This window comes from Coptis chinensis, chromosome 8, assembly GCF_015680905.1.
Source record: "Coptis chinensis isolate HL-2020 chromosome 8, ASM1568090v1, whole genome shotgun sequence".
Lineage (NCBI taxonomy): Eukaryota > Viridiplantae > Streptophyta > Magnoliopsida > Ranunculales > Ranunculaceae > Coptis > Coptis chinensis.
The window spans coordinates 71,699,778-71,724,318 of record NC_141463.1 but is presented as its reverse complement, the minus strand read 5'-3'; the positions used below and the strand labels follow the sequence as shown (position 1 = coordinate 71,724,318).

The following is a 24,541-nucleotide window of genomic DNA, read 5'->3' as shown; positions in this document are numbered from 1 at the left end:
TATCAAGTATAAGTAAACCTTTTTGTTAGGGGAGGGATTATAGGGACATATTTTATCTCAACACGTAAACAAACTCAAAATGGTTAGGCTATTTATAAGTTTTGGATTAGGTTGATTTTTTGTAGATATGACTTCATAACTATTCTAAACATTGTCACAAATAATAAAAAAAATAACAAATTTATAAACTTGCCAAATATAATATCCAAAATGGTGAAAATGAACGGTCTATAATTAGCCAAATTTTGTTAATTGTTAACTATATTTAGTAAGTTTGGAATTTTTAATTTTTTTTGATTATTTGTGACATTGTTTAAAATAGTTAAAAGGTCATATCTACAAAAAATTAATCTAATCTAAAACTTATAAATGTCCAAACAATTTTGAGTTTGTTTAGGTGTTAATATAAAATATGTGTTAGACCCTCCCTTTTCCTTTTGTTATCCTGGCCCTTCAAAACAAACACCTCCCTAGTCCCTACTGGGTACTACTCCCAAAGATTTCACCAGGGACACGTGTCCAGATATTCGACATATATATATGCTTATTTTTTCCAGTGATCACTTTGTTTCTCTTGGACCAAAAAAAAAATCATTCATGGCTTCAACTCCGAGCAACAACGCATTAGTAATCCTCGAATTAAAACCATCTCCACCTCATTTAATCCAAAGAAATTTTACTACTACTAATAATAATATTAATAATAAATCACAAAACGAGATTTTCATCTCAACTGAAAACATATCCACGTGGAACCACCCTTTTATTCTCAGCTCTCAAATCATCAAAATCCAAACAAATAAAAACAAGTAAGAATTTCCTCTCCCAACATTTCTTCAAGCACTTCTTCTTCAATGTCACAATTTCTCAATATTTCAAACTTATTTGAATTTCAGGCTTATTGAACAGTCTTCATACTTTCGTACTCTTCTTACTGGGAATTTCAGGTTTGTATATTCATTTTTTTTTTATCGATTAAACTAACTTTTAAACTGTTGGAATGATTAATTAATTAATTAATTATTTTTGTTTTGGAATTGCAGTGAGTCGTGTTTAGATACTGTTTCAGTTGAGTGGAATGTGGAGACTGTTGTTGATATGCTTAGGTTTATTTACGGAATTTCGTTGGATGTTTCGGTCGATAATTTCATTCCTCTTATGGAGGTGAGGCATGTTGTTTTTTTAATAGTTTAGATAACTGCATTACAATGTAAGCTCACAAGTGTATTATAGACTACTATTAGTATTCCTGCATGCAACACACTGTTTTTCCTAGGTTAATATAGTTGGGTGCAATTGTGTGGTGTGCGAGTGTGTGGTGGGAAAGAGAGCAGGGAGTTTGTGAGCAGTAATGCTTGTTGTATTGGTTTTTGTGTTCATTTGGTAATATATCATTTTTATCAATTGAACAACACAATAAGTACAATAGTAGACTTCTACGTCGTGCTGTCATGTTGTATAGCTCTATGAAAGTCACATCTAACATTTTGAGGGACCCAGGGTGCATTCTTTTTTGGCGTGGACGGTCTTCTGCTGGAGTGCACGTCATGGTTCTCAAAGGCAACCTCTTCTAGAAGGCTGCTTTCTTTGCAAATACCATTAGAATCTATAATTGAAATATGGAGCTTTGGATTGCAGCATGGTACGCTTTCTCTCTTTGGTATAATGCAACTGTATTTGGTTATGGCATATACCACTATTAAAGCATGTCTTCTGACAGTTGGAACTGGTATATGTGGCAGCCATGGACTGTATTACAGAGCTAAGTGCGGCATACCTTGCACGAAACTTTGTAGGTATTTTGAATTGCAATTATTTTTCATTTCATTATGAATAACTATTTTATTTTAAATAAAGATGAAGGAATGTGATTGAGTGCAGTAACTATGGTTGATACTGGCATTTATAGGCTCTAATCTCACGACACAAATCTTTTGGTGATAAACTGATAGTTGCTAATATATGGTTGTTTTTATTCTGCAGACATGGGCTATATCTTGCAGGTCTTTTGTTGAAGTTCCTTACAATTTGCTAAGTTGTTGCTTAGATCACCATCATCTTACGGTACACAGGTTCACTTGTCAATCTTATAATAGCTTATTCATTTATTTAAAAGCTATTGAATTTTAGTAGTCTTAAAAAACCTTTTTTTTTACAGTGAGCAGGATCTTGCCGATGCACTTCTGAGATGGCTGGAAGTTAACCCGAGGTCACTGGAAGGTTCTTCTGGCTTCAGTAAAGACGACTATAGTGACATCCTTAAAACGGTAAAACGGAAAAATCTGAATGCCTACATTTTTAGAAGCATTGTCTATTTTCATCATTTAGGATCTTTGATGCTTAATATGGGGGGAATCCCTGATCTTCTATGCAAATATGATGTATGAACTTAGCAATTTGTGTTTTGTTGTTGTGGTCCCTATATTCAATTACCACCTCTAATTCGGTAGCTTCTGAGCTGCAAAGACACTCTCATTTATCTGGAAAAGAACACCGGTCAATTGTTTCCTGCATCTTTGTTGACCAGAAAATGTTAAGAGAGGATTGGAATGGGTTGATCTTGTTCTGTTCAACACTAGAAATTGCCCGTAACTTTGTCACGATGCAATCATAATAAGTCAATTCAGTGAAACTTAAGGCATAGAAGAGTTGGTACAAACGCCTTCCAATGCTTCTTCTATCAGCCTCCATCAACTTTTTCACCACTGTCTTGTTATACCAAACTCCTCTTTCCATTTAAAACCATTTAATTCCCCCATGGAACTTATACGCCGATTTGCTGAATATCTCTCATTAAAAGAGAATGTTGAGAGTACATGAGGAACGTAGTGCATAGCAAGCAAGTCTGCGAGGAACTTATACATTACAATTCACAATCACATACTGAAAAAAAGAAAGCGCCATTTTACCCTTAAAGAACATGTACTTTGAGTCTCTAAGAATGTACTTAAGATGTGCATTCAAGAGAAAAATATGTAATGCGACATAATTAATTTGTAATATTTTAGGAAATCCCAAAACAACTATTATTGATCAATAAGTATATTTGCTTCCATCTTAAATTAATAGTTTGAACTTTGGATTCATTAAACCCCTACACAAAACTCGAGACATTATATTAAATCTGAGCCATAAATTAACTTTCTCATATTAAATATGGACCACTACTCGTGTCTGTAATTCCTCAAGATCAGTATTCTCTATTATGTTGGATTGATGTGCTTTCGTTTGTGGGCTACTCAAGTTTATTTCAAAAGAATATATAGTCAAATACGTCTTGCTGCCATGTCTTTCAATTCTGTTTCAACCCCCACATACGTGGCAAACGTCCATTATTAGGGGTCTCCATTTTATTCGTTTAATCAACAAGGCTAAAACCCAATTTGCAATACCATGAATCAATGTACAGGCCTATTAACTCATGTGTCTAAGGCTGAACCTTAGCCACATGGCTTGCCACTAATGTACGTTAATTTATGTCCAGATTCGTTTCTTATCAAAGGGATAATTGTCAGTTGAGAGTTATATTTTATCACAATTGCTCAAGCTACAAGATTATTTGAGCTACAAGGACTCTCTACTCTACCTATATAAATACCAAACTATTTTTTATAAGGAACTACGTGAAAACTTGATTTCTAGAGAATAGATCTTGGGTACGTAGGCAGCTATTATCTTGGTTCGGTTTCATCTCCCCCAACATCAAATTTCTCTGTTTCTTAGTGCGTTCTTTATCATTGCTCTCGATGTGTTGAAGCAATTTACTGCCGAAACATAATTGACACCGTCTGTGGGGATTTTAGAATTCATTATCACGTAAAACAATTAAGATGGTAAGTACAAGAAGCAGACCAAATAGTCAATATATTCCTCATCTTAATAGGAATCGCAACCCTCAAAATTCAAATCGGCCAATGCAAGAACCGTTGAACAATCAAGTTGCTCTTAGTGGTAGGATCAATTCTCAACATCCAACTGTAGCAGCGCCACCGCCCCCGCCACCGCCACCGCCCCTAACAGTCTTGCAACAAGAAAACCGACAAGTCAGTAATTCTCCATGCAGTCCATCGTCTGTCCATGTCGATCTTTTAGTTGACATGGATATGGACGTTGACATTACTCTCACACCAACTAATGGAAAAGGTGATAGTAATGAAATAATTCACCCCTAATACGGTTGGCCGAAAGTGAGTTACGACAAGTCAAAAATTTAGATAGGAACTCGGAGAAGGAAGCCGCAAAGAGGCAAAGCGTGGGCGATGCCGCAAATTCAACAACATCAAGGTGACCACGGGGGACGCAGACCATTCCGGTGTATGGGTCCGCCTTGAAGATCCACTTCATCGCCCTCGAGAACGTGTTATTTCTCAAGACCTTAATTAACCGATTACACGCTTTAAAGAGTAATGACCCTATTACCCGTATTTATGGGGAGAATCGGATTGGCAGGGATAACTACTACCCTAGACATGTCCGATTTCAAAGGGAAGATTTACCTCTGAGAAGCAATTTCAGGGAAGACCTCCATCCGAGATATGTCCGACATGACTGGGAAGGCGGGCATCCCGCATAAAGAGCAACAAAACATGGAGAAGCGGTATAATTATACTGAACACCCGGCCAAGGGTGACTACTGGCCTAGATAGGCTGGTTACAGGGATAGACAAAGACAATCACAGGTCGGAGCTGATCCCGGCAAAGATCTCTAACTCCAATAAGAGATAATAGAAGGTATCTTTCTCCACATGGGCATGACCGGGGGCGTCTAGTTGTTCGAGTCAATACTTTAACTCTAACAGAACAACAGTTGAAAGAGTTGATTGCAAAAGAACTTAACGATAGAGAGTCAAGGGATGTAAGAATGAAAAACTTGACGAACCATGATGGCGTACTTGATAAGTTTTCGCTCGACATTCAGGAAGCTTACCACCATCCCGACTTCAAACAACCTGATTTTGAACTTTATGATGAGTCGGAAAGAGATCCTGGCTTTTATGTTCTATCGTTAAAAAATAAGTTGGTGTTATGGGGTGGAGATGATCCGCTCATGTGTAAGCTCTTTCCATCAATTCTAAAGGGATAAGCATTACGCTGGTTTAATGAGTTGCCTTCAAGATCAATTCACCAATACAATGAACTAGAAAATCAGTTTGTTAATCGTTTCTGCCACAATTGCAAGACGCTAAAGGATGTCGACTTACTTCCGAACATCAAGCAGCAACGTGAAGAAAAGTTACGTACTTTTGTTACTAGGTTCAAAAAAACAGCCAGATGTTCAAGAAGTTTCTGATGGGATGTTTCTTTTTGCCTTTAAAGAAACATTATATTATGAAAGAGACAGAAGTTCGAATTTCATTGTAAGGGATTTTTACCACTCTCTAATTAAAGATGTCCCTAAAACTCGGTGACGATCCAGATGTTAGTATGAACAACACATCCGTGTCGAGGAGAACCTATCTGCGCGAAAAGCAAAGAGACAGAGAGATATTCGGAGTAAAGATTTTTCCGACAAAGAAGAATTCTAAGCCGGGCAAGACGATCCGATCAACAACATAACGATGAAAAGAATGACAATCAGAAGCAAGTCAATTTCAATCGTGATGGAAAGACTACCTGAGCTAAAACTGACCTCGCTCAATGCCAAGTACTCTGTTATATATGAGAAGTTGAAAAGTGGGAATCTTCTTTCCCCGCCTTATCCACTTTCAGAAGATACCAAAGGTACAAGGGACAAATCCTTGCAGTGTAAATTCCATAATGACTATGGCTATGAGACAGAACTTTGTCGCTCTCTCCGGGGTCGAATTCAGAAATTAGTGGAGAAAAGACTTTTAAACGAATATCTTATTAAAAACTCTCAACAGGCAATTGCTACAACTTATGAGCATTCATTCAGGACTATGTGAACACCACTTCCAGGGGCGAAGTCTCGCTCACATAGCAATGACCCAATGGTATTGGTGTTCGTACATGCCAAATGATGTTAAGCGTTTGTCCGAGAAGTGTATGCCTTGTCAAAAACATGATATGTGATATAGGCCAAACTTCCCATGATGAAGCGTCATCCAATCCATAAACCTTGGTTATTTGCAAAATGGGGCCTTGACATTGTTGGTTTATTTCCGACAGCCCCGACAGTATTCGTTTCTTGCTCGTTGTAACAAATTATTTTACTAAGGGAGAGAACAAAATAGACAAGTTGAACGAAAAATTGGACAAAAATTTGTTTATTTGTTTCCAATTCAATAGTTTCTTTTCCGTTATTATCTCTGCACTTTTCAAGATTTGGTGCTCAATAAAGTCTTTCTTTCACTTCAGTTCTAATGGTATCATTTTGTTTCCATCGCAATATTATTATCGCTACGACAAAATCTGACGAAGTTACTACGTTTAGCTTCGTCAGTCTAAGTTTGAACGCTTTTACGCTCGCTTAGTTCGTTACTATTGCTACGACAAAATCTGACAAAGTTACCACGTGTAGCTTCGTTAGTCTAAATTTGAATGCTTTTTACGCTTACTTCGTCCGTTACTATCGCTATAACAAAATCTGACGAAGTTACCATGTTTAGCTTCGTCAGTCTAAGTTTGAACATTTTTACGCTCGTTTAGTCCGTTACTATCACTACGACAATATCTGACTAAGTTACCTCGTTTCGTTTTGTCAGTCGAAGTTTGAACGTTTTTACACTCGTTTAGTCTAATTTTGCCGAGTTAAGTTAGCATTGGGGGAGTTTTTCTCTATATGGGGCGTATCGTTCTATTTCATTTCAACTACATAAATCAACAACATTGTCAGTTTTCCGCAGGTATGTTATCTGTCACAACAACAATATTCAATAGCAAACATATACTTTATTTTTATTTTTCATCAGCAAAATTTTTAGCTCTATGGTATTACATTCCCACAATTACTTAATTAATTGTCTCTGTCAGTTGTCTTACGGTCGCTCGATTAAATCTTCGTTTTCTTCTTCGAAATCTGCATTCGCTTCGCTTAGCACTTTCGGTTAATTATCTTCCGCATTCATTATTTTTTTTAAGGCATTGCGCCGTTCTTTCTCAACGAAACTTTCCATCAACTTTATTATTTTTTCTAAGGCATTGGGCCGATATTTTTGAGAGAGACTTTTCGTCGATTTTTCTGAACGAAAATTTTCTCCAACTTCTTTATTTTTTTTACGGTATTGCGGCGCGATTACCCTGAACAATTTTTTTTTTCAGCTTCCATATTTTTTCTAAGGCATTGAGATCTTTCCACTCGAAATTTTTCGTCAATATCTTTTGCTCGTAATTCCTCTGTTTCAACTTACGACAAAAATACATATCTTTTCATCAGACTTTCAGACTTAACCAAAGTTTTAAGATAACTAATAAAAAAATACTAACATACCTGTTTAATGCTGTCGACAATTATTGACTCCGCTTAAAGTATTTTTCGAGTTCATCCACGGTGAACGACACTGTTTCATCAGTTTTATTATTTTTTTCTAAGACATTGTGCTGATATTTCTACGAGAAATTTTCCGAACAAAAATCTTTGACAGCTTCATTATTTTTTCTAAGGCATTGTGCCGATATTTCTACGGGAAATTTTCCGAGCGAAAATTTTGGATAGCTTCACTATTTTTTATAAGGCATTGTGTTGATCTTTCTGCGAGAAATTTTCCGAGCGAAAATTTTCGCCAACGTCATTATTTTTTCTTAAGCATTGTGCTGATCTTTCTACGAGAAATTTTTCGTATCTGTTTCTGACACTGCTTTGTCATATTTTCCGAAATTTTCTCCGTCTTCTTCGGTAGGCCAAATTTAATTTTGATCGAAACCTAATATTTTAAGCTTAATATCCTAGCCACTCCAATTTGAAGTTGCTCTATCTTGAGCTAGATTATGTTGCGGCCTTGTGTATTCGCTATATCTGTCACTTTCTTTCCACCTCACCAAGTCTACGATCGTCATCGATTCTTACTATTCTCGATTATCTTTTGCCAGTATAATACGGTCGTTTCTACCTGTGCCAAAAAAAAACAAAAAAAAAACAATCGGTCAGCTAGCTCAAAAACCGGGTTCACTTTATCCAAATGGGGTGCACCGGGCCAAAATAATGCAACGCAGGTACGATGACTTTCCTTTGCTGGTGCTGCACCGTATCATGTTTGTTACTTTCAGTATCGGGCCAAATTAAAGAAAAACAATTACGGTGCTCTTCCTTTGCTGGTGTTGTACCGTATCATATTTGTTCATATTAGATTTTGAAGATGGGCGCCATCATCAGTATCGCCATCAATGCGTTTCTTCCTCAGCCTTCGTGTTCTTGCATGTCCAGAGCTTCCTCCACATGCAACGTTTTAACTCCATACAAACCAAATCAAATATATATCTAAACCGAGATTAATGTCGAGGGAACGTACCTGTTAGGCAACGCAATGAATAAACACCGAGTTGTAAAACAGCAGTACTGGCGATACTGCAAGACGGAGCCGACAGCGCCGACTCTCTTGTTTTTGATTTGCACACCCTTCGAGCCGCTACGACTACTTTCTCTGTCTCACTTCAACTTGGCGAGGATGGTTTTGGATCGGTGTACGCGAATAGGTTGTTTGCTGCGAAACACGTTGTTGTGATATAGTTTTCTACGACTTCAGGGACTCTCGTCAGGTTGTTAGGTCGTTGTTTGTTTACGAAGTGCGTACCGCGTGTTCTGGCGTACTTGCCTAATGGGAGCCTTGACCAAGTGCTGGTTGATGAGCGTCAATGGTTTTTCATGGATTGGGATATGCGGCACAACACTTATATAAGGTTTTGTCGAGCTGTTTTCCAGTACTGGTGGGATTCTTTTCTAATCCAACTTTATCTCTAATCTCAATTCTTATCTACTGCACATTCTTATCTCATCCCAACACTTTGAGTCAAATTAGTATTTAACTTTCTTTTATTATTGTTATTACTAAATTGCCCCTACGTTTAATTTCAACGGTCTAATCTTAGTATCGCTATTTCGCTGGCACGCGTCGTAAAAAAAAAAAAAAACAAAAAACAACAACTTTCATATTGTTGCGTAATGCGTTCGGTACATTTTCGGCAATCGATTTCTTTTGAAATTTTTTCTGTGCATCTTTTATTTTTTTGGTGCATTTTTCAGCCATTTTTTAACTACATTGCGTCCTGTATACGTTAGTTTGATATTCTTTCGTTTCCGATAGTTCACGACTTTTTCCCGATTGTCCATTTTCCTATCATTTACATTCACGCGACACTTTGTTATACATTCCGCTTACTCTTTTCTTATTCCATTTTTTCTTTGCTTTTTCTTCTCTTTTTTGCCATGTGAATTTTGTTCGCATGACAAAGAGAAGGCGGTGTTTCGACCCCCACATACGTGGCAAACGTCTATTATTAGGGGTCTCTATTTTATTCGTTTAATCAACAGGGCTAAAACCCAATTTGCAATACTATGGATCAATGTACAGCCACTAATGTATGTTAATTTATGTCCAGATTCGTTTCTTATCAAAGGGATAATTATCAGTTGAGAGTTATATTCTATCACAATTACTCAAGCTACAAGATTACTTGAGCTACAAAGACTCTCTACTCTACCTATATAAATACTAAATTATTTTTCATAAGGAACTACGTAGAAACTTGATCCCTAGAGAATAGATCTTGGGTACGTAGGCAGCCATTATCTTGGTTCAGTTTCATCTCCCCCAACATTAAATTCCTCTGTTTCTTAGTGTGTTCTTTACCATTGCTCTCGTTGTGTTGAAGCAGTTTACTGCCAAAACAAATTCTCTATCTTTTGACGATTTCATGAATGATAGACTACCCTGTGGAGCCTTTCTATCATGAACCGAAGTAGGCATACTTAACTCCTCTAGGCCAAATGATGGCCCAACCTTTTTCACCCGTATTTAACAACTTTTTGGTTAGATGCTACATTAACTTGATAAATTGTTAATCTTTGTCTTAAATAGGTACGGCTTGGCCTTTTGCCATTTTGGTTTGTGGCAGGTATCATAGCTTCACTTACTTTGGAAAAATAATACCGCATTTAGTTTTTTTCTTTTTCAAAGCCATCAATAATACGGGTTATATCACATTTGTATAATAGGGAAGAAAGGGAGCTTCTACTTTTCGGAGCTTGCAAACGAGAGTATTGGTGCCATTCTTAATCTCATAAGTGATCCTACCATGAGTTTACTGCACTTGTTTAGATATGGTGATCTTGAAAGTATCAGAATCCGCTTAACAGATTATACTGAGGTCTCTTCCTAGCCATTCTTAATGCTTGTGTTATCTTCTAATTAACGTACAATGTGTTGGCTTTAGTAGTTTCAGTATTTGCTTTGATTTACTTTTTTCAGTTACATTGTCCTTTTCTTTTGTTTACTTGTATATAATGTTTTAAGTCATAAATATAACCACTGATCCATTTAATAAACTGTATTAGATTGACTTCCGTAGAGGTTACATACATAATGTGGAAGACATAATTGTTAAAAGTTGATATTAACTACACATAAGCTGTCACTGTTAAGGATGAAATTTCAACAGAAAGGTTAATGTTCTTCAGCCAACTGTCTGATGGACATTAACCTTCCTGTTCTCATGAGGACTTGCTAAATATGCTTTCACCACTTTTTGAACAAGTTATGGTGGTTATCCACATCGGGTTCAGTTTCACTTATTGTGAATATGCTCATTGGAAGTACATGCGATGGGACCTTTCACTTGTGTCATTGGGCTGGTGGTTAGTTCAAATTGCGACCTGGGGATATATGTATTAGAAGGGTTTCAAACATGTGTCACGCAAATTGCCACAAAGTTTTTGGGAAGTGCTAAGAGTTAAGTGTTACATGCATGCTAGTAGTTTGTAGTTCAATAAATAGTTCAAAAGGATGGTTTATCTTCAACCGGCTTTATTTCATTGTTTAACTTGTCACTGTTCCATATCTTTTATGCATGATGCATGTTACATGTTTTTTCTCTTTTTCTTCCTTGTTTATTAATGTGTATTTGTTTAAAATTTTATCAGAGAATAGACTTGTCAGGATGCCCCCAGATAACATCAGCTCTCCTGTTCCTATCTATGCTTCCATGTTTGCATAAGATGGATCCCGCATCAAAAGAGAGAATCAAAGAGTATCTGACTGAGATTCGGAGTAGGGATTTGGGTAAATTTGCAGCCCCACATAATTCATTCCCAACTTTATCATTTGACGCCGTGCGCGAGGTGGATATCTCAAAGTGTCCACAGGTACACATTGAAGCTGCCATCAAGTGCTTTTGTAAGTCGTTCCCATCTTTGAAAACATTGAAAGCATCTCACTGTTTGCACTTCAAGATGAAAGCCCTGTTTCAATTGATACAAAACTGTCCTCTTGTCAAGGAAGTGTATTTAAGTGCCGATATAAGTCCACTGATACCGGGACGAATATCAACAATATCATCTAGCATTGATGGGCACATAGATCTAGATGTTGCATCACATGAGGTGTTGAAAGGAATACCACTATCATCAAATATCACAAAACTCGTCTTGGAGGGGCGAACTGAGATCAATGGTAAGGAAATATGTTTTATTTTTTGAGTTTTAATTTTATATTTTTTGAATTGGTGTTACTCTTATTCGTTTTAACACCTAAAATCTTTAACCCCCTTCCCGATTCAGAGGTGGAGGAAGGGATTGAGCTTGGGGCCTAGGGCCTCCAAGGGTTGGTCAGTGTGCCACTGTATGCCTGATTTTTTTTCAACCTTCAGTAGTATTGGAAAATTGAGTTAGGTTTGCAGCTAAGCAAGCCAACTTATGTTAATAAATACTGGTTATGTATCTAATGTAGATCTTACTGGCGGAAGTTTCAGTTTAATTGAATCTACACTTTAATTGAAATACAATTAAAAGACGACCTAAAAATCACTCTTTTATTGAATCTCTCAATCACAAATCACACACATAAACACAACTTTTGAAACCCTAACTACAAGCCCGTTATTTAAAGTAAACCTAGAAAGCATAAACCAATAAGAATACGACATGTGTCCAACTAACTAATGGACTCGAACCATAGACTTGGACTCAACTAAGGGGCTCATGCCCATAACATGTAGAGGAAACATAGGCGCACACCTATGACACTGACAGACTCGACTAATGTTCTACATCACTCTCCCCATGTTGAAGAAGCTTGTCCACATGAAACCCACCAATATGCAAAAACTTTTCGTTCTTGTATACATCACCCTCTTGGGGTTCGGAGGAATTCGACCTCGAGTTTTGGCTTTGTATCTACTCACAAAGGGAATAATGCACCACGATGTCACAAATGTGCACTTTATTTCTCTGCTTTGCCTTAGAGAAAATGTCTCAATGTTGGACAAAAAAGGATCCACATAACCACTGTCGATGAGTACTGACCCATGCGATATAGGAGGCCCAAATCCAGAATGGCACATTGGCGTTCCAGCAACTAATTGATGTTCCTAAAAGCCGTCCCAAAAGAATTTGTGTGTGGGCTTCTTTGGACCTGTTTGTCACAAGCCCATCGTGGTGAGCACTGCTGCTGATGGCATTTGTAATCATGCTCAAGACACAACACAACGACTTCATAAGTTCCTTCATTCTTTTTGTTGTCATCGATAACAACCGGTGTTTTACGTTGGGCTATAAAAGCTCCACCAACGATGGGGGGTTTGGGCTGCAAAAGCTCCACTATAGCCTCCCTCAGTCGACTAGTTGCTTCTTCTAATCGATCAAACCTGTTTTGCATTAACGTTTCTTTCAACTCTTTTAATCGAGTAACCCGAACTTTAGGGGTTAATATGAATCCATGAATTCTTCATCTCTGACGTTGTAGACATCTTGATCTACAAAAATAAAATTGGATTCGCGATGAACAGTAACCGACTGAACAGTAACGCGTGAATAGTACCCGATGGACAGTGTTGTGTGAACAGTGTTTTCGGTGAACAGTACTGTAAATAGTAACGCGATGAACTACTCAGGAACGATTCGTGCTCCGATACCAAATAATGTAGATCTTACTGGCGGAAGCTTCAGTTTAATTGAATCTACACTTTAATTGAAACACAATTAAAAGACGACCTAAAAATCACTCTTTTATTGAATCTCTCAATCACAAATCACACACATAAACACAACTCTTGAAACCCTAACTACAAGCCCGTTATTTAAAGTAAACCTAGAAAACATAAACCAATAAGAACACGACATGTGTCCAACTAACTAATGGACTCGAACCATAGGCTTGGACTCAACTATGGGGCTCACGCCCATAACATGTAGAGGAAACATAGGCGCACACCTATGACACTGACAGACTCGACTAATGTTCTACATCAGTATCTAGTAGGGTGTGTCTCATATTTATAACCAGACGTGTAATGCATGCGGTAGTGAGGCTGAGACCAACAGAATTGTACAAAGTGGGTAGGATATATTCTACTCCAGGATTCACAGGGTAAGCCAGCCTTCCTCAGATGATTCTCAAATTAAAAGTAACCTCTGATTTCTGAAAGAGGATTGGTGTATTCCATCCTTCATATAGTAATTCAGTATTTCAGTCAGTTCTTTGATTCGTAGGTGACTGTTCTAGTAAGCTATGACATGGGTAAATTTCTCGTACTTCTCTGATATTACTTTCGGTAAAACTAACGAAGTAACTGTCTGATTTCAGAGTGTTGAAAAGTATAATGCATGTGTTTGTGTTGTATCAGCCTTTTGAGCTTCAAAAGTTTGCCTCGTCAGACACCTGTACAGTTCTACCCATGACACACACACACACACAGACTCATGGACCTCTATATCATGCGGGCCACTGACAAGGATGCTTTTCGTTAGCTGTCATTGTGGGTCCCCCTCCTCTTTTCTTTTGTTGTTTTTTTGACTTTTATTTTTATGAGAAGCTATTTGGACCATAGAAAGCTCTTGACATTCATATATTTGGTAGATCTTGATGCGTGTGGGACTGTAGGTAATCTGCAATTTCGTACTTCAACCACGATCAATCTGAACCTCTATGTTTTTTCAAATGCAGATTTTGACCTCATTAATATCTCATTGATCTCGGGCTCGTTATGTTACCTTAATCTCAAAGGGTGTACTTCAATAACTGATATTGGCATATCCAAACTTATTTCCAAGTGTTTGAACCTGGACTCTATAGTTGCTTCTGATACTTACTTTGGGAAAAATTCAACCCTAGCTCTGTGTTCTCGTTTTCCTTCTCTGAAGAGCTCACTCACATTGGAAAATGATCAGTCGACTACATTGGCATCTAGACTTCAGAAACTGCACATTGGTGGCTGCAAGAGTGAGTGAAAAGTTTTACTTTTCATCAATGTGACTGATCAAATAGCGATTGTTTTCCACAAATCTTGTGATGGCATACCTTTATATTATCAAAAATATTGTCATTACTTTTAACATCAGTCTATCTTGTCTATGCTAAAGTAAATGTTGTTCTGTTCTTTGTAGTTTTTCCCCGTGAATTCCAAATGTTTTGTCCAATTTTCAGACAGATAATTAATTACCTGTTTGTAACTCTGTAAAAATATATTGTGAAGAAGTAAATTTGAGAGAAAAGATAAATCTTCGGCCTTCTCTCACACTTCTTATGTATGAAAAATAGTTTTGGGTTTTTTTTTAAAATTTTTTTTTGGGGGGGGGGAGGGGGTGAACTGCCCCACCTATCTAATGTCTCACTTAGAAATCTAGCATACTCCTTTATATTGTGCATGGACATCATGGTATTAATAGTAGACAACCCGATCGTGCAGGGGTCCAATCTCTTCATCAAAAAGAGATTAAAAGGGTTAATGATGAGTGGTATAGATTTTAGTTGCTGTGGACATACCGCATAGAACATAACTCCTAGATTTTATTGGTGGAGTAAGAACAAAAAGTTTATATATCTTTGACATTGAAACTTGAGGAGTTGAGGAACACACATTTGAGCACAAGAATGCAGTTATGTGTATGCAACTCTAAATTCATCTTATCTTGCAGGTGTTGATGTAACATCACTTTCACAACTTATGTCTCACACATGCATGCTGAAAAGTCTTTGCTTGAGGGGGACATCTCTTGATGATGATGCGACCTATAGGTTTTTGGGTTCTTCGTTAGAATTTATTGATGTTTCTGAGACCATGGTAAGTTGACACATCAGTGATCCTCGACTCTTCCCTCACTTTTTTTTTGTGTTCTTCGTGACCATTTTTTGTATGGAGGCTGTTACTTACAGGTGCTAGTGCGCTACCATTGCTATGAAGTTTCTCTTTCACTTTGGTCCACCTAAGCGAAACATCAGTAGCCCTGAAAAGCTAAGTGAAAAGTAATCAAGTATGGAGTCATAACTGGCTCTAGAGAATCCAGGCCTGAAGGCCATCGTCACTGACATGTAGGACCTAAACGTTGACACGAGTGGAAACTTCCTAGGCGACACTAGCGAGTTCCAAACCTTCAACCTCCCACAGGTTGGGGGTGTGGGCACAACCATTGAGCCACTTGCTCATGTGCGCCCCATGATAAAATCCACCTTGCTAGCAAATATATGTGTTTTCTCAATCTTTTAGAGACTTCCTTTTGGACTGTAATCTGAGTTAAACAGGCTCTCTTTGATGAGCTGATTGGAGTTTATAAGAGTTGATAAAGAATAAGTAGAAAGCTTAAACTGGGGTCAATATATCGACATGCTTGTGATTCCTTTTTAGCTAAAGTTTGAGTGTGGTGCATGTGGAGAAGAACTTTTTAATCAGTCAGAGGCCACATTTTCATGCTTTGTAACTTGGAGATCACCCACCCCGGAAACCTATACCAGAAGAAGGTTCTAATCATGTAACCTGCCAAATTTTATATGGTCAAGATTTTATGAGAAGAATCTAAATTGAGTCAAGCTGCGTCAATATATCAAGACATTTGACCGACCTTGAACGTTAGTTATTGGTTTCTAAGATTTGGTCTTGTGAGGTCAGGGAGGATCATGTCCTGTTTTTCATTTTGTTTTTGTTTTTATTCAAAAGTATTCATTTACAGTCTATTTTGCAGTTTGTGTAAATTACTCTTTTTTATAATTTTATTTTTTAAATACAAAGGTGATCCTTGATTTCCTGTTTACCCTTGTTCACTTACACATGTAACTACGGGGCTGACATATATCTTTATACGTGTCCAAATGCAGGTCTCTGGAGCTACGTTAGCTCATATCATCAGAAGGAATCCTGGTTTGAAGGTTATCAAATCAAGGGGTTGTAGGAATTTGTGTTACAATGAAGATAACCTTCGAAGGAGTGCACTTTCTTATGGCTGCTCCAGTGGGGAACAACTGTATGTTGAGATTGGCAGGAACTGTAACTTGGAGGATGTGGAGTTTGGGTGGGGGTTTTCTTCTTTATCACTAGAAAATTCGGGACATGCAGTTAGATCACTGAAGTCTCTGACAGTGGGTCTTGGTGCATCACTAAGTCAACAAGCATTCATGCTACTGCCCATACTTTGTCCTTCACTAGAATCAGTAGTTTTGAAATTTCAGGTAGTCATTCGATGGAGTGCTTGCTATATAGATTTATATTTTGGACTGCACCTTTTAAGATATTTGGATAATCTATTCTTCTCACCTGAGGTATGTAGAACACTACACTCCAAATATGGGATTGTAGTAACATATATGTGCTAAACATGTGCAAGATGTGAAAAAAGTAAAAAAACTAGAAGTAATGACTTATGATGCTATTATGGAAATACACCTATGATAATACAATAGACAACAACACTTTTTGCTGCAACTACTCCAAGTGCCCAATACAATAATGAAGATATCCTATCTGACCGGGACAAGCACTTGTTTCTGTGTCTGATACAGCTGCTTTGAGAATATATTCTTCATTATGATGATGTTATTTACTTAACTAGTGTAAGTATTTCTTCAAATGCATAATAAAATAAGAAAATTTTATACAAAGACTAAGAAAGAGTATGAGTGTCGGAGCTCTAATACATTCAAAATTAAAGCATAACCACTATTAACTTTTAAAAAAATGTAGTGTATGGTGAGTCATCCACTTAAATTTATGTTCACTACGGGAGACCATTTTGCTTCTTGGGATTCAGCTTAGGTAGTAGGTGCTTGCATGATATGTATGCAACAGGTACTCTTTTGCAAAGTGTAACACCGATGTGCATTGAATCTTGTTTATTTGAGTTTCTAGTTTAATTGTCCTTGGCGACTTGGTGAGATTAGTAAACTGATGTTTCATTCATCTGCTTGTATACTTAGTTGTGTTCACTGTATTTCTTACTGATGATTTTATTGAACTACTACGTTTTCTTTCCATGTCGGAAATTTTGCTATCTGTAAAATACATTTTCTTTTGTCCTGAACATTGATTCTCGCTAATAACAGGTTATATCTGATAGCATCGTGAGAAGTATTGCGGAATCCTTGAGACAGCTGAGAGTTTTGAGTCTGTGCTACTGTATTGGTGACTTGTCTGCATCAAGTTTCCACCTCAGTATGCCAAACTTGAGAAAACTGAGGCTAGAGAGGGTTATCCCATGGATGAAAAATGAAGATTTGGCTATTCTAGTTCGGAACTGTACAAGTTTGATTGAGCTTTCATTATCAGGATGCACACGGCTGAATTCAGGTGAGCATTCAACTATATAGAGTTTTTGTCCGAGGTGTTACCGGAAATTTTGTTTAACTGCAGTCTTTTAGAGATTGGCCTTTTCACCTCAAAGCATAGGGTGTCTCGGATTACATGAGAACTTTTTGAATTTCCTGAAATTCAGAACTAACAGTTTATAAATCTCTAATTTAGCAATGGAAGTACCCTTGCTTCACTGCATGTCTCTCTCACAAGTCCTAATCTCATTTGTTAAGAGCCACCTTTCGTGCAGATCCTTTGTGTTAAGGAGAATCTCTCTCATCTCACCAGGGGTAATGCAAATTTATCTATTTTTCTAATTTCATAGCAAATATTTTGATTAAATTATACTTTTGACCAAAAGATTTTTGTAAGATATATACCGAATCTAAATAGGAACTCTTCATGAAATTTTTCGTGGCATGAACCCAAAGTGAATAGTAATATCAGTTTACTGTCTAAGAAAGTAAGTCTTTTGGCGTTATTAATGATTCCAGTAGGTAAATGGGTAAATATGTCATGTGATTTCACTAATTAAAAGTCCTGCACATGAAAGTGTAGAGTTCATCTTTGTGCAAGTCTTTCTCCTTCACTCTTATCAATACAGCTTAATTTGCAGATTCTCAACAAATCATTTCGTGTGGATGGCCGGGTTTGATTTCTCTCCATTTAGAGGTTTGTTATTTTTTTCCTCATTCATTTCTTCTCCCAAATTCTAATTTATGATTAAAGAAAGCTTCTGATTACAATGTTTTGTAAGGTGTTTGCATTTAAATCTACTATGAGCTGCTGACCACCACTTGCATAGAATGGTGATAGCATTAAACTGTAGTTTAATGGTCATTGCTGCCAATAGTGTAATGAGTATGTGATAAATCAATATTTCTAACTAACTGTGTTGCAGTTTAGTCTTAAGTATTTGTACTTCAGCATCTCTGAGAACCCAATTTCTTTATTTGTTAGGATTGTGGAGAAGTAACATCAAATGGGGTATCTTCTCTTTTCGATTGCAGAGCTATTGAAGATCTTTCGCTGCGCCACAGTGTGAGTTCTTTATGGAAATCTCTCTTCTATGTGTGTGCTTGTTCAGTTAAGATTGATAGAAAATTATATTGGACATGATATTGACCTGTTGTCAATCTGAAAAACAAATGTGGCGGATTTGCCACATGCTGCACATCTGGCAGGATACTATTACATTGGAAGCCTCAATACACTAAATGCATTATCAAAGGTTAATTTAGCATAATATGAAAACACATTTGGGGTATGTTTGATTTGTGGAAAATTGATTGTTCAGAAATTCCCAACCAAATTTCCCTATAACTTTCACTTGTCTGTTTCCCCTCTCTTCGGTTAGGATAGATATATATCTGTCCCCTCCCTTTCTCTCCTTCGTGCAAAGATGTTTAGTCCAATGCGTTGTCCACATTTTCACCTAACTGGTTTAGGAAGTAAGATTGCTCAATAAATTCTTTACAGGATTCCCTGAAATTTAACATCATCAATCTGTCTTGCAAAATATTGGAATAAAACTATGAAAGAACTAAAAAGGTCTTTTCTAGAAAATCTTTTTTCCACTAATCCAGCATAGTATTGATGCTTTATGGATTTGTATTTGAATATACAATATAAACCTAAGGCACACAATGCAGCATTGCCAGCTTGCTGCCGAGGCCGATGGGTTTATGTGAAAGTTGAGGTTTCTGGTGTTTGTGAGGTGTTTATCGTAACTGTTCTGTGACATAGATGCCTCCAACCGCTGTCAGTGTAAGGTATCCTTGGAAATAAAAAGAAGGTAAAAGAAGTCCCGGAGCTGGTATTTTTCCTGAATGCCAAATGCAGATGCTGGATTTTACGTATATGGTTTTTATGTACGGATATCACTTTATTCATCAAGGTCTGGGGCGAAAATTTGAAGGCATTGGACTGTTGCACATGAGGCTTAACATTATAGCTGAAAATGAAGCGCAGACATAGCCTTTAAAAGGAAAATGAAAATGAAATATTAAGATTAAGTGATTTTTTTTATTAAAACATTAAAACTTTTTTGAAATTTATGCAAAATGATCTATCCTGTGTGAGAGTGAGATTTTTTTGCACTGTGAGGCTATTGCCATCACTAACTGTCACGGTGAAAGTCATTTCTGTCACAAGTTTTTATTTTTATTTATTTATTTTCCACAAGGTGTAGGATTACATATATAATTTACTTATAATGATGGTATAATAGAATCTTCACCTATGGAAAACCTCAAAATGTGAACCTAGTTGTCTTTTTTTTTAAAATCAGAAGCTAGTTTTCTTTTGATGTTGTATTTAGCAACATTTGGGTGTATGACATGATCACCATACCATCGGGATTATAGACTCTTTGAAATAAACAAATAACAATTCTTCTGAATATACAGGGCAGTGGAATCCAGAAGAATTTCATTGTTGATGCTGCTGCCAATGTCAGTTTTATTTATTTATTGATTGTTTATCACAGACTGCATTGCTATTCCTTTGACTGGCCACCAAATATTCGATTGTTGGTTATGAATATATTCTTCTTATGTGCAGTTGCCTATGCTACGGAAAGTCGCGTTAGATTTGTGTGACACAAGTGGAGGTGGCTTTGAAAGTCCTAGTGTAAGTAACCAAGTTCTCTTACCACTTACTAGACTGATTAAAAGTTGGTGATCGTTTATTGCTCTGGACCTACCAAATTGTTGTTTTAACCTGGGGACACCCTAGGTTGAGAAATAAATGTAGCTTTCCAATCTTATGAAGACCCCAGCTATTCCACACTAATATGTATCCTCTCAACTACAATTGACCAGCATGCCGATGGAAACTATTCCCCAAAAGTTAAATCCTACATTGAACCTGTCTTGGCAAAAAAAAAATAAAACTGTAAATTTAAAAAAAAATAAAAAAGTGGAAAAGTCTTGTGGAATACGACGAAAATTGATATTAGGGGAACGAAACGATGGAAAGGAGAAGTAGTGAGGGTGCATCTAGAAAAGAAGTGAATTTGTTTCCTTTTTCAACTAAATTCCTTTCTCGGTTCCCCTCGACTTTTTCTTTATATATTTTTTCTAGACGGTTTCCAAGGCTATGCTATTTTCAGAGGTTGGCGCCTTTCAAACCACAATGCTGGTAGTTCACATAAGAATTAGCTGGGGATAGCTGAGCTCTTTTAGAGATATGCATTGAGGTGATAGGTGCATTTAACTCATATGTGGCCATTTCTAAATCTTTTCTTGCTTCTTGCATTGCAAGGATGGCAATTTTCTTGTTTGCGTTGGACCTGTTTCATTTCTTATTTCTTCTTACATTTTCTGTTGCCTGACACGTATACATCCTGGTAATAATGTCACAAAATCATATTGATGTGAGATACTAAAGTAGCTGGTTTGGTCTGCCCCAGTATGCTGACAGGTTTTTCTTGAGTACTGTGACAATAGCGAGATGTAAGGTGCAGAAATGTGCATTTGTGCTCCAAGCATCAGAGGCATGCAGGCAGTCAGTCCATAAGGAGAGTATAGTTTTAGAATGGAATAGTAAAGGATTCCGAACAACGGTTGTGAAGGAAAGAGTTTAGCTGATGGATAAGTTAGATAGAGCCTCATATAATTAACTCAGAGCCACAGGGATGTTGACGGTCATCAAAATGTTATCAAATTGGTGGTGCCGTTGAACAATATGCTGCTTATACCATTTTAATTGTCACCTGATGGTATGTTAAGGCATCATGTGGCTCCATTGTCTCTTCAACAATATAATAACCATTATATGGTGGTATTTTAGATCATAATGGTTTTTAACCCTCACCCTTTCTCCATCAATTCTAGGCTGTGTTTGGATTGCAGAATTAGGATTCCAGGAAAATAGTAGTTATAGGAAGAGAGCATGAAAACGAGAGTGAGGGTCGGAGGGAGTTGAAAGTGGAAGGGAGAGACTGGTTAGGGGAAGTAATAGGAAGCATCTAACCTCCCATCTTATAGTAAGGATGATGCTATCCATACATTTTATAGCGATGGGATTTACGTTCTATTTCCCCATGCTTGTAAAAACCTTCAGACAGAATTGAGTTGTGAAAAGTACCTGAAAATCAAGGGTCTGGTAAAACGTTACCTAGTCAAATGGCAGTTTCCCCTTGAATTTATTCCACAAAACAAACACACCCTTTGTTCCTACAATATGGAAAAATCCATCTGTATTGATTCCCTGGAATCCGAATTCTGTGAACTAAATACAGCCTAGTCTTCCAAAGTTTTACACTTAAGGTTGTTTTATATCTCTGTATTAATACTTGATCACGTAAAAGTTTTTCTTATGGTACTTAATAAATTGCCTTAATTTGTTTACAAGATTTATTACTGTATTTCTCTTTGGCCTTTGGGCGATGAAGTAAATCACTGCAGTATCTTATTATAGGTCAAATGCTTTTTCTGTATTTCAGTTACTTCATCACTACGGTATATAGACTACTGTCTTTGCATGTTATTTCGGTTTTTAGTCAGAATTCTAAATCTATGTTCTGCATACTTATCTCTAGATTGTGTTCGAATTCAAGCTTATACACAAAACAAGTCGAATTAAGTTCAGAAATATGCGACCGGAGTTTGAATTTATAGTTCAGAACAAATCTAGGCTCGCTAAGCTACTTGACTACTCGAAAAACATGTGCTTGACAAAATACGAACTACAAAAACAGTAACTCCACACCAGGGCGTAGACTGCTCAATGGTTAGCTCTTCTATATCTTTCTTTTGATGAGCGAGTTTGGCAGGTAATTTTCCCACATATATACCGCGTTCATGATGTTTAATGTCACAGCCAATGGTCATTTTCTTGAGAGCGCCGACATTGTTGACCAAATATGCTCAATTTCATGAGAACGACCAGAGATTTTTATATGGGCAACGAATTTCAGATCAATATTGATGGTTTGAACGGCGCTACTGCCATACTTATCCATTGATCAATATAGACGAGCAAAATTTTCTCCATATAAAACGAAGTCTAAATGAGTCTACTTCAGGGCTGTAGTCTTTTAGTGCTGCAAGATTTGGTTAACCCATCTATTTAGTCAAAAGCCCCATACAACTTTCTTCTTTCTATTTGATAACTATAGAATCAAGAATTCAAGAGTAAGGGCATCACCAATGGGCCGCAGTTTTCTTCAAATTTAACGGACCAAGAAAACAGCTTCCAGCGCAGCCCCTAAATGGGCCTTCAGTTTTGTCATCGATAACTATCTTCATTTCTATAAATGTTTTTAAAAGAGCCGGAAGTCCAAACCTTTGAGTGAAAATCTGCACATGACTTCACTTAAGTGCTCACGTGATTTTATTTCCTCCAAATTTCTTTCTCTCTTACGAGATTTAATAGAGTGTTTCTATTTCCAGATAACTCTATTAGTTTCTCTGTTGGAACACCCAACTATTATTGAGATTTAGCTCCTCTTTATGCTCCGGGCTTATCCGACGTGAGTACGTGACCCTCTAAAAAAGTGACGTGGATCTGGGTTTTAAGGGCCTGCATTGGTGATGCCCTAAGGCTAGAAGAGAATACCACATCTGTCTCATGTATCTCATATGCGTCAAAGGAGGCTTGTTCTGGGTGCTTCTCTTGTGGGCACCAACTCGATGGGTGAAAGATAGAATTTCATTCGGCAATTTGCTTATCCTATTCCTATCCATCTCCGATCCTTCGTTTTGAGCCCAATTGAGTTTTCATTAGGCTTTATTTTTCGGCCCAAGCCCGATCAACAGACTTCCTAAGCTCTAGGCTCTAGCAAATCGTGTGTTTAGTCTGTTGGGCTTGGCCGCTCGGGTTAGGCCCAAGTTCCTCACCTTACGAATATAATATTCACAGATGATATATTGATATTCTTTGATCTGATGAACGCCAGATTGAGTTGGAGTTGATCCAAATTCATTCTCTTCAAATTATATATGGATGGATCTAGTTTCAATCTTTACAAAGCCGAAAGAGATTGTGATCCTAGAGAAATTGTCTCTACCAATGATCAGAGTATGATTTCGTTCTTGCTAGGCCCACTCAAAAGAAATATATATTGTGGCCTGCATTGGATAAGAAACGTATGTCTTTGGATGACAACGTTAAACTACACTAACAAAGCACACAAGTAGACAATGAAACAAAAGCGCGTTGCTGTCCCCGGGTGTGGGGTTTAAACTTTAAAGTAAACGCCGTGCTTCAAAATTTAAGAAGCTGAAAATTTCTATGAATCCAAATTTTATATATCTTCAACATTTGGAAAAGAAAAACTAGGATATCTCTGTATATATCATTTTCACTTGTTCAAATTTGTAGCTTACATATTTGGCAGTTTGAGTTTGGACTATGATGATTTTGGATCATTGTCATTGTATTGTTATGTTGAACAATATAATTTAAAGTTGAAGTCACGGTTTATTGGTCATTGGATGGTCTCAAAGTTTCGAGCATTTACATTAAGTAGGCCAAAACTGTTGCTGGGACGGCATTCTGTCTGCAGTTATTTGTTAATGAGAGACATGAAACAATAGACACAACTGTTAGGGTTTATTTGAATTTGGCCCCACTTTTAATATGGTATTCAGAGTTTGGCTCCTATCAGATCATTTACTTTTTTTAAAGGTTCACTTATTTGTTAATTACATTTAAGAAATTAACTACCGTTAACTACTGTGAGAATCCCCATTAACATGGTTAGGGTGAGAATCAAATTCCCACTAAAGTGAGAATCCAAGTTTTGTTAAATTTTTTATTTCCATCAGTTATTTGCAACCAAACACACATGAGAATAAGAAAACCCACCAATTTCGGTTAAGATGAGAATTCTCAACTCTAAAATTTTTGTTGAAAGAGAGGCCAAAAA

General features: G+C 37.1%; 1 protein-coding gene across 6 annotated transcripts; it reads left to right on the top strand.

Annotated features, from left to right (window-relative positions):
* Positions 1-585: 585 nt before the first annotated feature.
* Positions 586-22,024, top strand: LOC147482798 (ubiquitin-protein ligase). Of its 6 annotated transcripts, none has more exons than XR_015205021.1 (20): positions 586-809; positions 897-947; positions 1,044-1,164; positions 1,501-1,642; positions 1,743-1,792; positions 1,984-2,072; positions 2,159-2,267; positions 9,975-10,011; positions 10,112-10,263; positions 11,036-11,564; positions 14,055-14,330; positions 15,026-15,171; positions 16,200-16,550; positions 17,421-17,664; positions 17,918-17,957; positions 18,284-18,339; positions 18,628-18,708; positions 20,076-20,120; positions 20,230-20,298; positions 21,080-22,024. XR_015205021.1 is itself a non-coding variant. In XM_086577967.1 (20 exons), exons 1-20 carry the CDS (start codon positions 598-600, stop codon positions 21,251-21,253), a joined length of 2,829 nt encoding a protein of 942 aa, XP_086434093.1. In that variant the 5' UTR covers positions 586-597; the 3' UTR covers positions 21,254-22,024. The 6 variants fall into 6 exon arrangements, 5 of the variants coding, with proteins under 5 accessions (XP_086434093.1, XP_086434091.1, XP_086434092.1 ...); XM_086577967.1 differs by lacking the exon at positions 17,918-17,957 and having other exon boundaries at positions 11,036-11,288; positions 11,394-11,564; XM_086577965.1 differs by lacking the exon at positions 17,918-17,957.
* Positions 22,025-24,541: the final 2,517 nt, after the last annotated feature.